This window comes from Trichoplusia ni, chromosome 9 (assembly GCF_003590095.1).
Source record: "Trichoplusia ni isolate ovarian cell line Hi5 chromosome 9, tn1, whole genome shotgun sequence".
In the NCBI taxonomy this organism is placed as follows: Eukaryota; Metazoa; Arthropoda; class Insecta; order Lepidoptera; family Noctuidae; genus Trichoplusia; species Trichoplusia ni.
In genome coordinates, this window is record NC_039486.1 from 997,419 (window position 1) to 1,011,248 (window position 13,830).

General features: G+C 39.9%; 3 protein-coding genes across 7 annotated transcripts in view; 1 reads left to right on the top strand and 2 right to left on the bottom strand.

Moving 5' to 3' along the window:
- Positions 1-2,054, bottom strand: part of LOC113497184 (dynein heavy chain 2, axonemal) — a 45,902-nt gene extending 43,848 nt beyond the window's left edge. The window contains exons 1-3 of the mRNA XM_026876599.1: positions 1,546-2,054; positions 512-940; positions 117-398 (exon numbers count right to left, since the gene is read on the bottom strand). Of these exons, the coding sequence (XP_026732400.1) occupies positions 117-398; positions 512-940; positions 1,546-1,711 (877 nt within the window). The 5' untranslated portion in view covers positions 1,712-2,054. The remainder of the gene's footprint in view (positions 1-116; positions 399-511; positions 941-1,545) is intronic.
- A 293-nt stretch (positions 2,055-2,347) lies between these two features.
- LOC113497211 (RDS/peripherin-like protein xRDS35) lies at positions 2,348-8,268 on the top strand. 2 transcript variants are annotated; one of them, XM_026876642.1, is made up of 9 exons: positions 2,348-3,182; positions 3,562-3,771; positions 4,002-4,094; positions 4,183-4,283; positions 4,629-4,728; positions 5,182-5,328; positions 5,997-6,122; positions 7,726-7,889; positions 8,167-8,268. In XM_026876642.1, coding segments are annotated over exons 1-9 (1,104 nt in total). In that variant the 5' UTR covers positions 2,348-3,020; the 3' UTR covers positions 8,168-8,268. The 2 variants fall into 2 exon arrangements, with proteins under 2 accessions (XP_026732443.1, XP_026732442.1); XM_026876641.1 differs by having other exon boundaries at positions 2,348-2,672; positions 2,990-3,182; positions 7,726-8,268.
- Positions 8,269-8,352: 84 nt separating this feature from the next.
- The window catches only part of LOC113497210 (nesprin-1-like), a 180,878-nt gene continuing 175,400 nt past the window's right edge, over positions 8,353-13,830 (bottom strand). For all 4 annotated transcript variants that reach the window (XM_026876639.1, XM_026876640.1, XM_026876638.1 and 1 more), the window contains 5 exons: positions 12,497-12,535; positions 11,670-11,832; positions 9,957-10,544; positions 9,064-9,125; positions 8,353-8,735 (listed from right to left, as the gene is read on the bottom strand). In XM_026876639.1, coding sequence (XP_026732440.1) covers positions 8,498-8,735; positions 9,064-9,125; positions 9,957-10,544; positions 11,670-11,832; positions 12,497-12,535 — 1,090 coding nt within the window. In that variant the 3' untranslated portion in view covers positions 8,353-8,497. The remainder of the gene's footprint in view (positions 8,736-9,063; positions 9,126-9,956; positions 10,545-11,669; positions 11,833-12,496; positions 12,536-13,830) is intronic.

Sequence of the window (13,830 nt, forward strand, 5' to 3'; positions counted from 1 at the left end):
TGTAAAAGTGCTTAAGTACTGTCAAAAACAGTTTTTAAAGAAGATCATAATAATATACGCACTTAGTACATAGGGCAGTGTAAACAAAATGCCAATACTGCGAATATAATACTTACGTCTGTAAATCCAGAAATCATATTCGTCACTGGGACATAACAGTTCCTTTTGTGAAGCTACAAATGCTTGGTCTTCCAAACACGACTTGATCTGATGGGTCCAGTACACCACCACGCCTTCGAGCCTCTTCACCAGCTCGCGGTCAGCGCTAGCCTTTTCGAAGGACAGTTGCTGGCCCTCCCGAGGAATGTAGAGGACGGTAAGACCCAACATCTTGTAATACATGTCTGTGAGCTTCGCGAGAAACGTATGGATGTGCGTACAGAACTCACTCTTCACACCTTAAAAGATATAAAAACTTAAACCATATTATTTAAACATTAATTGATTTTCATCATGATGCTTTGTCTGAAGAGATTGGGTCTAAAGATGACTGGCAAAGATTCATACTCACTATCTGGCCAAGAGGTAATCGCAAAAAAATACGGAGCATACACATTTTCCAGCAAATTAATTACATTCGATTCTATGGAATCTATGAAGGTCCCAAAAACTATGTCATCGTGGAAGGTTTCGGCTTTGAACACAAAATCGAGTGGTCTTATGAAGTATGTTAAGTCATAAACCGCTGACAATGGGATTTCAGGGCTTGCTTTCAATTTGTCTCCTCGGAAATATATGCAAAGAATGGTGGATTTTGGTTCCAAGACCCAATCTTCGATGATTTGTATGACGTCCGGCGTCCAGTCTTCCGGACGAAGGTCATACAAAGTCGTCATCCTCACGATGTAGTTGACAAGCTTCTCAAGTTCTTCGGGCTCGTAGATTGGTTTGACCGGAGTCTCGGCTAGCTCACGCTCGAGCTGGGCAAGGCGCTCGCGTTCTGGTGACAAATGATAGATTCATTATTTTACTTTGTTATTAAACCTTTGCTAGATTGTTCAAAAGAAGCCGTAGCCGTTAAATTTATAGGCCTGAGCCAAGTTAGGATATGTTTAGGTAGGTACTTAAGAATTTAAATCTCGGTGTGCTTTTATTTATAAAACAGTAATAATTAAATTAATAATCGACTGATGGATTTTAATGGTGAATTAGATTTAGTAAGCTTTATTGTCGTTTAACATAGGCTTTTGGGCTGTGTTTTTAAACAAAGTGGCACACCAAGATTGCTTACCTTTTTTAAGTATCTAAACAAATTTAAATAGGAATTATACTTAGCAACGTGTGAAAGGTACTCAAATATATTTTTATAATCATCCCTCGGCAAAGATCACATCTTCAAAAGGACAGTAAATTATTAATTTCATTAAATACTTACTCTATTAAGTCGCACATTGTCTGCCAATGTCAACGACTTTAGCAGGTCTGCTGGTTGAGATTAATTATGAAATAAGCAGCTCGCTATCAAAAATGAACAGTCATAATGAGTTTTCTGAACTGTGTGTGCATCTACATAACTATTAAATAAAGATATACATTATTTAGTACCTCTCTCTTCTTCAGAGTCATGGCTGAGGTCGTCGCTCCAGGCAACTTTAGGTCTTTTCTTGACCTCCGGGATTACTATTGGCTCCACTTCAGCCTCTTCTGCCTTCTCAGCCTTCTCTGTCTTTTCTACTTTCTCTTTCTCCGCCTTATCTGCTTTCTCCGCCATATTGGCGTTTAACGCTAATCTGTACTAATTAACTAATCAGTTACTTAATTCTGACACAAAATAATCAATAAATAATATTATTGTTTATTTGACATCCATGTTTCCTAAAAGGAAACAATAGAATGACACGATTTTTGAAAGATTCCCGCGGTTTTCATTTTTTCTTTTTTGTGTATTGTTTGCGGCCTTCTTGGTGCGTGTAAAGAGGTTGACTGCTTTTGTGTTATCGATTTAACTATCCGTGGAAACAATGTTTAAACTACTTTGATGCTTAGGGTAGCACATTACTTAGAAATGGGATCATTACGTTCCACTTTTCACCCGACTATTCACCCACAAAATATTTATTTTAACAATATGCAGTTTAGTAGAGAAATAATTCATAATACAAGTTGTGACAAGTTCTGTTATAGATAATAACGGCCTTGAAATTTGCTCACGTGTATTACAATCAGTATACATTTCTACATTTCTGTGATATCTAAGTTACAATTTGTTTGTTTGAAATACCTAATCTCTGAAATAACTTTATCAACATTTGGCAGTTGATGGTCCAATTCACAAAATCCCTCTTTCATCAGGATCAGAATAACTAAGTAATTAGGGCTTGGTATTTTTTTATAAAGCTTTGTTCATATGATTTTAACACCATAAACTCACAATTAAACCTTATCCAAAACCTTTTTTCAGTAATCACTCCATAATTTATGATTCGCAATGACATTTATCAGTGTCATTGAATGTTTTGAAGATATTAATAAATTAAAACTTTGTCATGTTATCACATATATTTCAGTAAAGTTTCGATTGTTTCGTAGATAATTAGGTATATTTTAAAAGTGCAGGTGTGGAGACAGTGAATCCCGATAGACCGTTTGATCATCCGGTCTTTGGGATACCGTGGTTAAAGTAAAATATTTTGAGAAGAGATTAAAAGTCAGAGTGTTATGTTGTTGTGTAGGTGAGTGTAGAAAAGTGATTAATAAATTGTAGTAAGGAATCTAAAGGTTTAAGTGAAAAGCGTGAGTCGTGCCTGAAACAACGAGCAATTGAAACACCGTCCTACTCTGATTTTATCATTCATACAAAATTGATTACAGGCTTTTTGTAATTGCCCTGCCGACTGCCGACTGGTTGAGATCACAATTTCATGCGCATTGTGCGCAATGTATCGCAGGTTCGATCCCTGCGTAACGCTTGGCTAGCACTCGACTATCTGCGCGGTCTGGTTATAAATACTGTGAAATTTTGTTAGTGGTGATATGTTCTACGTTTCAGAGGCAGCTAGCATGCTCCAACAAAATGTTGGATGGCGTGGGGCGTGTTCACGTTCAGTAGAGACGGGCGCGCGCGGCTGGCGGGGGTGCTGCGTGCGCTGCTCATCGCCCAGCTCGTGGTCTCCTTGTGCATGGTCATCTTCTGCTACAACACGTCCTTGAGGGTCATGCTCTTGCTTAAGCATATACATAAGGTAAAGGATTCTTGTTTTTGGAGGGGACTGTGATGTAGTTAGTAAAAAAAATGAAGAAAAAAAAATAATCAAAATGGGTTGGTGATAAACATGTTACAACCAGGCAACGCAAGTTTCTGATATCCGGTGACTATATTATTCATAGACTTATGTATGTGAAAATTCGATTTTTTATTTGTTTATGTCACTTGAATGTTTCTGAAACGATTGAACACAGGGAACATGTTTCATAGTGCGGGAAAGAATATACTTTTATATTATACAAGCCAGCAGTTTCAGTAACGAATAAACGATTTACCTGGCAATCCGAGTCACACCCAATAGGCGTTTTTTCTAGACTTAAATGTCTCCTTTTTTATAATCTCCTTTTTTGTCCTAGGTTACAGTACTCCTCCTATACGGCCTCATCCTGTTCCAAGCGTACGGTATGAAGCTGCACTACACGGGTGGGCTGCGGCTGATCGCGCTCCTCCTCAAGTGCCCGCACTGGAAGCGCGCCACCATAGTGAGCAGTGTGTGGATGCTCAGCGGGACCATGGTCGCGGCGAATGGGATGCTCGTGTATGCTGCTTGTCGTGGGACATTAAAGGTTCGGTCCTACGAATGATACGTATTTGTCTCTTGTGTATGATGTCAAATAGCTAGATAAAGGCATCTCCCAAATAAAAATAACACAACTATCAAAAAGTATTTAATCAAATAACTGGCTACTACTACTAATACACTACGGTACGGTACGCCTTTTAATAATTCAGCTGCTCCTAGCATCGGTGGCGCCGCTGCCGAATGTGGTCCTAAAATATTTTTCTTTATTTTCAGGCTCTAATGAAGGAATTATCTTCATCATTACGAATAGGAATATCTCAATATCTAACAGAACCAACGTGGAAAGCGCTTATGGATACAATGCAGGTTCAAAATCTTCTGAAACCTTTTTCTTCACATTCACCACTATTTGTAAATCAGCAAAAAGGTCTAAAGTTGTGTGAAATTATTTTAGGTGGAGTTGAGTTGCTGTGGAGCAGACAAACCAACAGACTGGCACGAGATACCCTGGATCAATATGGACTTCCTCAACGAGGGATCCGAACTCGTCATGAAGTAAGTAAATAAATTAGGATTTGATTTATATACATATTTCCTTCTTATCTCCTTCACCCGTGTTACCAATCATTCACATGCTTGTTCAACTAAATTTACTTTGGTAATTTTTATCACTTTTGGCCGTCATTGTAAGTACCATTTAACCGTTTATTCTTTACACCAACTATGAATTCTATTTCTAAAGTTCTTCGAAAACTAAGCCACCTAAGTTCGTTGATTTTACCTTATTAGGGACTACTGCCATATAACTCAAAGATTCATAAAGTATGGTTGCGTGAGATATGTATGTCGTACCGCACGACGTGATTACATGTTATATCTTAATATTGGTGTGTATCACAGACTGGCGGGCGCGGACGGCAAGGTGCTCCCGCCGGTGTCGCCATACTCGTGCTGCACGCCGCGCGTGCTGGCGCCCTGCTACCACGACCCCCTGCAACAGGTAGCAGCTCCCCAACCTTATTATACTCGATTTATTTATCAAACTGTATCTGTCACTCTTGCTTAAGAGGTTAAATAAAACACCTGATCTACTTTGAGGGAACTGATTTTGTAAAAGGTACTTTTCTTTCTAGTCCTATTATTATTTGACACAGTTTTTTGTTCATGCACTCACGGCAACTACACCGTAAGTCGACATAATTCAAAGTTTTAAAATCGTATGAAAGCTTCCATAGATATAGACAAGGATTTTCTACCTTGGCTAGTATAAAAAAAAACAGTTTTTGTCTGGCTCAATAAAAATATTAAATCTGTGTAAGAAAACACACCTTTTGGAAAAAAGGTGCCTAAAATAAGTCTAGTTTGAAAATATCCTCTATTTAATATGTTGAATTGCCCCAAGCCCCATGAATACTTATGTACGTGGGGTATAATATGTATTGTCTGACCCCAGTCGGAGTGGCGTGAGGTGTGGTCAGAAGGCTCGCCACTGCTGTCGGCGTCGCTGCACACGCGCGGCTGCGTGGAGGCCGTGCGCGCACCCCTCACGCGCGCGCTGCTAGCCTTGCAGTGCTTCAATATGCTTGTCTTCCTCTTCCAGGTATCATCGTAATTCCCTAACTCTTTGAACGCCGTGCCGTGGAGAATGAATTATTTGGAAGCTATTTTGGTTTCTTTTTTGTGTGTTAAAAGCTTCGAATGCGGATACTTATTTTAAAGAACCGTTACTTGTTACGAATCTTATTTTCTATGAATCTCAACTATGCAACGAATATCAAGCGCGCTGCGAATGTCAATTTCTATTTTGCTACGATTTGTCAAGTGTATTTCCAAATTATTCTTTCGTTTGATACGGATGTTCAGTTGTGTCTTCCACGACTGATAAGTCAATTTGCTACGAATATCAAGTGTGCTACGAGTACCGAATCCCATTAGCTACTAATGTTTATGTGACTGTCACTTCATGTTGCTATGATCGTCTATTGTTGTAAGAATGTTGATCATTTAAGTGTGCTACAAGTATCAAATCCAAATCGGTTCGCAAGTAATGTCCAGTTAGCTGACAAACCTACGAATTTCAAATTAATTTATCTACAAATGTTGAGCCTCATGTGGCATGAATGTCAACTAAGCTACGAATATCAGGTGTGCTACGAATTTGAATGTCATGTTCCTTACAAATTACTAGCTTTTGTTTCACGTAAACTCTAGTGAAGCCAATGAGCTCCAAGCAAAATGTATCTGAAACTGTGACACTGTACGTTTCAGATACTTATAGTAGTGCTGACGCAGCTGCTGCGCACGAGTGCGCGCGAGGCGGTGCTGCGCGGCGACTGCACCGGCTCCGGCCGCGGCATGCTGCTTGGGAACATGCAGGTGCCGCCGGACCCGCAGGTATACTGTCACTGTGCTTGTTAGGTTAAAACACCAGACTTGATTCCTAATGGCAAGTGTTGCAAAGCAATGCAGCACCACGTGCCGGTATTCAACGCGAATGACGTCATACGGCTATTAAGTGTTAGAGGAAGGGTAGTAAGGGGCGGGGGTGTAAGAGTCTGACACTACCCTTTCCCTCCACTTACCGTTTCCTGAGGGAGCGGATGTTCATGAGGGAGACTATCGAACCTCACTAAGATTGAGTAGCGATCTTGCCGCTGCACGAAAAGGCGCTAGCTTAGGGTTACAGAGTTCCAGATCGATCATTATCGGATTTAAGTAAAATGTATACACTGTTAGTTCTGTTTCTTGGACTACTTGTCTCTCTCAAAAGCCGCGACGTTCCTTTCCAATAAGGAATGTCAACGCATGTAAAATCGCCATTGTTTATGTATTCTGGTGTGAATTGTTAAACTACTTTTGAAACTCAATAATATACTAGACTAAATTACTGTGAAAATAAAGTTTAAAATCATTACTTTAAGTAATTTTATGTCCTTGAAAGTACAATAACGGGCTGATGAATGAATAGTACCAGCTGTTGCGTTCAATATCACTTTCTTCGAAGTCAGTTGGTTGATACAGCTGTATTATACAAATACGAGTAGATAATTATAATTATTGTTTGCTTACTCTATTGTTTTCTTGTATCGTGTTATATTTTGACCTTTTTGTTTCATTCACTGAAGTTTGAATACTTAATATTAACTGTAAAGTTGTTCATATATTATCTATACACAGTGATTTTTTAGTCGCCTTACAAAAGTAGCTCAGATCATGTATCCGACGTAGAATACCCCTAGGCGCGATTTTTTTTTATCATCAACTAAGATAATAGGTACGAAGAAAAATGAAACAAGAGAAATCTGAAACGTAATCTTAAAAATGATAAAAACGCCGCCACCCGCGCCCCTCACCATTGTTACAAGGCTCGGACAGCGCTTGCAACAGAGCTGTGTTTCTAAAACTACGAATTGCATCATAGTATTGAATAAAAATTTGCATTTTAAATTTATTCAAATCTCATAAATACCTATTTTTTTATCATGAACGTGTTCTAGTCATTGGATACATGAACTGGGCTGCTTTTGTAAGACGACTAAAAAATCACGGTTTATATCCTATAGATACACAACAACTGATTGCATAATTGGCAGTAAAAAACGAATGACACTTTCGACGGAAGTGATAACTTATACTGCTACCTGCTGTCCTCGTATCACCCTAATGACTGGGTTGACGCTTAGGTTAAATGAGAGAGTATTTTCAGTGCTTGATGACACTGACTCAGATGTAGCTATTTCTTCAAAATGCCATTCCAGGTAAATGTAGACAATGTAGAAAACTACATTAGTTGTTCTCAGAATAGCGTGTCGAGGAAATGTCGACTCCAGGTAGTTTTAAAGTGATGATGTCTATCCTATTTGCATAAAAAAATATATCATTTCATTTCAGTACCTCGCTGCTTACTGCTGCCTTATATGCGGCATTAACGCTTTACTTCACGAATCCGTTGACTCTCTCATTAGAAGTTATCACTTCAAAATGTTTTTATTTACAGCACACAAGTTCAAGTGTGGAGGACCTACTAGGGTCGAGCACGAGCGCGGGCGCGAACACGAACGCGCACGCCGGGCACGTTACGGCCGCGTGGGCCACGCGCCGCGCGCGGCGACACGCGCATCGCACGCTCAGGACGCGGAGCAGCTATCCTTACTTATCTTAGTGAGTGACTTCATTTTTTTATTAAATTTAATGGTCGTATGTTACGTTTGTTGTAACTGTCAACAGATTCTTTCACATTAAGCTGGTCCTTTTACTTATTTTTAGTGTAACTTATTGTGTGCTATGATTGGAGTCCCCAATTTTTCCATTCTTTGACTAGAATTAATGACCTAACTGGTTGATGTAGCTGTAGTGCTATATTAAAAAATTACGAGTCTATAATATTATATCGTCTATTTTAATCTTTATGATTTGATATTTTGTATTTTATTTTCAGGCATAATCAGTTGAGGCGTTGCATGTTGTGCTCTTTTGTGACAGAACGTGTTTGTGCGATTTTTTTGAACTTTCATCTCCGTAAGTGGTATATGTAGTGAGTGCTTCGTTTCCAAGATGTAAGTGATAACGGACAGAAAAAAATACTTTTATAACGATGTAAATAAACTTGTAAATAAAAGTCAAGTTGAATCAATGCAAAGGCTTTATTTTCGACGTTTTATAAACAGTCCTTACTAGCTAATTATTTAAGTAACGTAGCGCTGATGCGATAGATATACATAGGGTCGCGGGTGGAATGTGTGAGTGGCGGGCCCAGAGCGGCGGCGGGCTCAGAGCGGCGGCGGGCCGTCGGGGTAGCGCAGCACGGGGTCGAGGCCGAGCGGGCGCGCGCTGCAGTCGCTGCCCGCGTGCGGCGCCAGCGCGGCCGCGCCCAGCAGCAGCAGCAGCAGCGCCTGGAACGGCAGCGACGCGCGCGCCACGCGGCACACGAAGCGCAGCCCGCGCCGCACGCCCACCAGCGCGCCCTCGCCCGCGCCCGACTCCGCCTCATCGTCCTCCAGTACCGGCCTGGCAAAACACGTCACATTCATTAGAAATTCTCGAAACATACGTGAGAATACGAAGGACCAAGTTCTGAAATTTTGGTACTTCAAGTCGGATCAAAAGTGATAGCAAGAGAAATGAACAGATTGATAGGTAAAGAAAAAATAATTGAAAGAAAGAAAATTGAAGTTTAATGGAAAGTTTTTGAAAAATAAGTTTAATAGAAAAGAGATGATATCTAGTTACTTGAAAAGTTGTTATTGCAAATAAACAGGTGGTTAGGCGTCCAAACTAAATAGTTACGAAGGTATCTAAGTTTCTAATAAGAAGTCGTGTCTAGGCGTGTACTCACTGTGATTCGTCGAGCGGCGGCAGTTGCAAGCCGGAGAGCTCTTCCTCGTCCTCCTCCATTAGCTACGGACCACAAAATACGTCAACATACGGTGCGAAGCGACTACATCGTGGGAATACCTACTGTGTAATGCAAACACTACACTTAAAGTTATTAAGCTATTGTTATACGTCCACTCCCTGCTATTAGAGCTTCTTAAACTGGTCGTAAAGTTACAGAAGCTTTTCGAGATATTGGTAGGCCTTATCATCCGGCGATATTTATTTATCAGATGCATACATATTTTGCCCTATGCTGCCATCATCCGTAGGAAAAGCCTTTCTTGCTTTGCATTGAGAACTAGTCCTTTTTTTTACATAATTTGGAATAGGACTTAAATTGCCATGTTATTCATAAGTAGGCTCATAGTTAATTTGTTTCAAATAGTGAGTGTTTGCACTACATTGTCAAAAATATGTCTATTTGTTTATCATCAAATCTAGTAGATAAGGACTCTACCTTAGGCTTATAATTTTGTCAAATATATTTTTTTGTCTACTGGTTTTTAGGTACTTTTGTTAGATTACGTTTAAGGTAAGCTTAAGGTAAGTTGTAGTGATCTATAGGGTTTGTCAGTAAACCTGTAACAGTTACACTTCGTGTCTAAGTAAAATGCAAGCTTGCTGTGTGTTGTTGTCGGCATTGTGCTTGCCTTGGAAAGCATAGTGTGAGGTTGAGTTTTATGATTTTGAGACTATTTTTATGTTAAATATATTATTTTGCTCAAATATGTATTTTTTATTTAAATGAAATAATTTTACAATAGTTTTTGTGATCAGTTAATAACACGTAATATATTTTGTAAAATCATTTCAGTGTAGTTGAGTGTGTATTGCAACAAGTGCAGTGCGTACCTGCGGCGCGAGCGTGGCGGCGGCGGCGGCGAGCGCGGCGGCGCTGCCGGGCGCGGCGGGGCGGCGGGCCAGCGCCGCGCCCAGCTTCAGCGCGTACACGGAGCACAGCTTGCGCAGCGACTGCAGGCGCAGGCGCAGCTCGGCCAGGCGCGCGTGCGGGCCCGCGCCCGGCGCCAGCAGCGCCGCCGCCTCGTGCAGCGCCAGCACGCGCGGCTCGGCGCGGCGCAGCTCGTCGCGCAGCTCGGCGAAGCGCCGGAAGTCGCGCTGCAGGGCGCCCGCCTCCCGCGCCAGGCGCAGCGGCTCGCGCTGGCGCACGGCGCGCTCGGCGGCCGCCAGCTGCGCCACCAGCTCCACCACGATGTCGTGGAACTGCTGGTTGTGCAGCAGCGCGCGCTGCAGCGCGGCCTGCCAGGCGTGCGCGGCGCGGCAGGCGGTGTCCCAGCGCGCGTTGGCGGCGGCGAGGCGCGCGCGCACCCGCTCGGCGGCGGCGGCCGAGCGCGCGTGCGCCGCCACGTGCGTGCCCACCACGTTCAGGGACACCACGATCGATTTGTGCGAGTCCAAGTCCAAAAGGAATTCTCGATGGTCCTACGAGACGAAATAATATCGATGGCAGCAAAGTAGAAACGGACATCTACAAAATCGCAACTTTACAGGAGAGCAGATTTAGTTTAAAAGCGTGGTTATTTTGCGAGTTATGAACCGATTAACCTGAAATTTTCTATGATGCTTTAAAATAACCTTCTTTATGAATTGTGTAATAGGTTTTATCGCTACATCGTTGTTTTACTGAAATAATGTAGATGTCTTTTTTTACTCTGAAAAAACATTGACGTAGAAGAAGACATCTGCCTGATAGCCGTTTATACGTGTGATAAAAAAGTGCCCATTTAAAATATCTAATAAAGTAATATAATAATCTTCTGTAATACATTTAAGGATATTTATAGAACATCTTCTAAGCAACATGCAAACAGTATTCTCCTTTTTTTGACCAAATTTTGTAGATGTCTTTATTTACTTTGCATTTAACATTTTATACATTATCAATAAATGAGTTAACTACAACTTATCTCCATCTATTACTATCAGTTGAACTCATTTATTTAGTTACCAAATCACGTAAAATATATTATTGTAAATAAAAACGCAATATAATACTATGATTTATTTATTATCAAAAGTATCATTGGCAGATAGGCAAATATCAAACTGAAATAAAATAAAAAAGAAACACAGAACAATATTTTAAACTTAGCAACATAAACACTACTGTCTTATTTTTACTTATAGGAGGAAAAACGAGATCAAAACGTTAACGATTAGGTACGCACGAAAACGCACGAAAACATACCCGGTACGCGCTAGAATGTGACAACTGACTGATGTCATTGTTGACGTTTCATTCATCTGTCAAAGCTCCGAAGTAAAGGCGGACAAATTCAAATGTCCGTTTCTACTGCGATGTTTTTTAAAAATCCAGTGTAGATGTCTTCATTTACGTGTCAAATTTTCTTTATTATAATGAATTTTGAAAAAATAATAATACTGACTTGTAGGTAGGATTAATATAAGCTAATTTTTGTAAAAAAAGCATTTTCATAAAAATGTAGATGTCCGTGTCTACTTTGCTGCCATCGATATTATACCTAACTCACTTTTTTCCTTTGATTTTTTTAATCGTGTTTTTTATTTTGCAATCGTCCAACTGACCTGTATAACGTCCTCCAGCGCGTCGTACTGCTCGGGCGGGCCGGTGCGGGCCTCGTCCGTGGCCTCAGCGAACTGCAGCCACTGCTCGAGCCGCCACAGGTCGTTGTCCAGCTGCTTCCAGTTGCGCTCAGAGCACAGCGGACACGTCAGCCGACCAGACTCGCTAATATACGAAGTAAGCACACATTTAGTTGCTTTATCAAGCGAAGTATTCTATCACTCAAATAGGGAAATTATAAGCGTATAATATATCATTTAAGATTCAATTAATTGCACACAATGAAAACATGATACTATTTTAAGCAATTTAAAAATATAGTAACATGTCAACATTCAAGCTAACTAAGTTATCAAACAGGTATATTCCCATGGTACGCTACAATATGCTTTGGACAGAATACGTATATAAACAATAAAAAACTAAAAACTTTCCCATAATCAAGCTAATATTGTGTAAAGTGCTGTGCAAATAGATCAATAAATAGGTGTATTAAACAACTCAACATCTACAATAATACTGATTAATATCACATGCGAAGTCGGATGCATTTCTGCTACAATACATTACAATTAATTCTAGAAGATTTACTCGTTACACACCACAACTATAACTACAGTCAGTCTGTTTATACTTTAAAGAGGGCGACATCACACATATTAAAAACTAACAAGACTAAACTATTTTCCAAACTCAAATCTACAAAAAACTTACAGTGCTTATAGGAGGTAAAATCTGGTAAAACTATAGATTATTTAATATATGAGTACTAATGTAGCAGAAACGAAACGAATAATAAAACTACAAATATTAGGTAAGCAGTACTCACTGTTCGCACGTGAGCGCGTACGACGCTGAGTGGGGCAACCTAAAGGACCAAAAACGCATGTGTTTAGAGCATGCCGGTTAGGAAGCTGTTACACACGTGCCAGGACCAGAGATAAATATGATACGCCGCAAGTGTGTATGCCACTTTACGGGCACATTGTGACTTGTGACATTAAGTGTACATTTAGTGCAGTAGTTTCAGATATAGTGAGGAAATTTAAAAGAATTTTACAATTCGTATACCTATCCTAGCAAATAGAAATATTCTGAAAATTTAAATAGATTTAGAATAAAGACAAAGAGAGACTTTTTTTGTTGTTTTTTGGGTGGTTTTGTACATGTGCAGTGTTCTAGAGAGACATTTGTAATTTAAGGCGTATCTATATTTTATCGTCCAGTCTTTGCACTCCTCGGCATTTTGAGTTTGACTTACAATAATCAGTCTTTTATTTTATTTACAACTACTGAACTTGTAATTTAGGGACATATAATTGTACTAGTAATATACATATACTGTTTATATTTTATTTAATAAAAATGCAAGGATAATACAGTATAGCCAGCCACACTTTTGTAAACTCCACAAAACTAGGCCTTTGATCCGAAAATTTGATCAAGATTGAAAGGACAAGAATTTTGGTACTTGATGTTCGGAATCAAAAGTATATAAAATTTATAATTTTGTTTCGTGTGTTGCCAACTATACATAACCCATACAAAATCCACTGTTCAATAACAGCTTTAAGCCCCGTCACCAGTTGCCAATCAGTGCTATAGTGCTACCATATAACAATCAAGAAACAACATTTAGAACATCATAGACATTTCATATAATGACACCATAATGCTAAGGGTATGCTTGTATGCATGGTTATTTACAAAGAAGTAACATATCATCACATTCGGAAAACATTCAAATGCAAGGCAGAACCAGAAAAAGGTATCAAGCCGGGCAAAGATTGTGCGTAAGTTTGGGCAAGCTAGGGTCTATGCAATTTGTTGAACGGGGAAACTAGCAGATAAAAGTTTAGTTAATGCCATGGAGCGGGGAGAAACTCGAGAGTTAGCAGTTGGAAAAGGCCATAAGCATGATGTTGTCTTATATCACGTAGTTATTTTTGGACAAAAGAGCAATTTACTTTTTATTGTATATGATATCTAGACGGGATCAAATTCAGAGAAGAAATGCATGGTATGAGACTCAAAAGCATTTGAATTCGCAGTCATCTACATGAAATGTCCGAAGAATCGTGAAGCTTAAATTATAAAAGGTAGTCAAATACGTCAACGGAATATCGCACTTAAGTCTAGACTTTAAGGTCTATTATTCTGTGC

Excerpts from the sequence above, each read along its gene's own strand:
- LOC113497211 (XM_026876642.1), top strand. The coding sequence starts at position 3,021 with ATGGCGTGGGGCGTGTTCACGTTCAGTAGAGACGGGCGCGCGCGGCTG. Across the intron at positions 4,284-4,628 it reads GGATCCGAACTCGTCATGAA|ACTGGCGGGCGCGGACGGCA; the intron begins GTAAGTAAATAA and ends TGTGTATCACAG. Across the intron at positions 5,329-5,996 it reads TGCTTGTCTTCCTCTTCCAG|ATACTTATAGTAGTGCTGAC; the intron begins GTATCATCGTAA and ends TGTACGTTTCAG.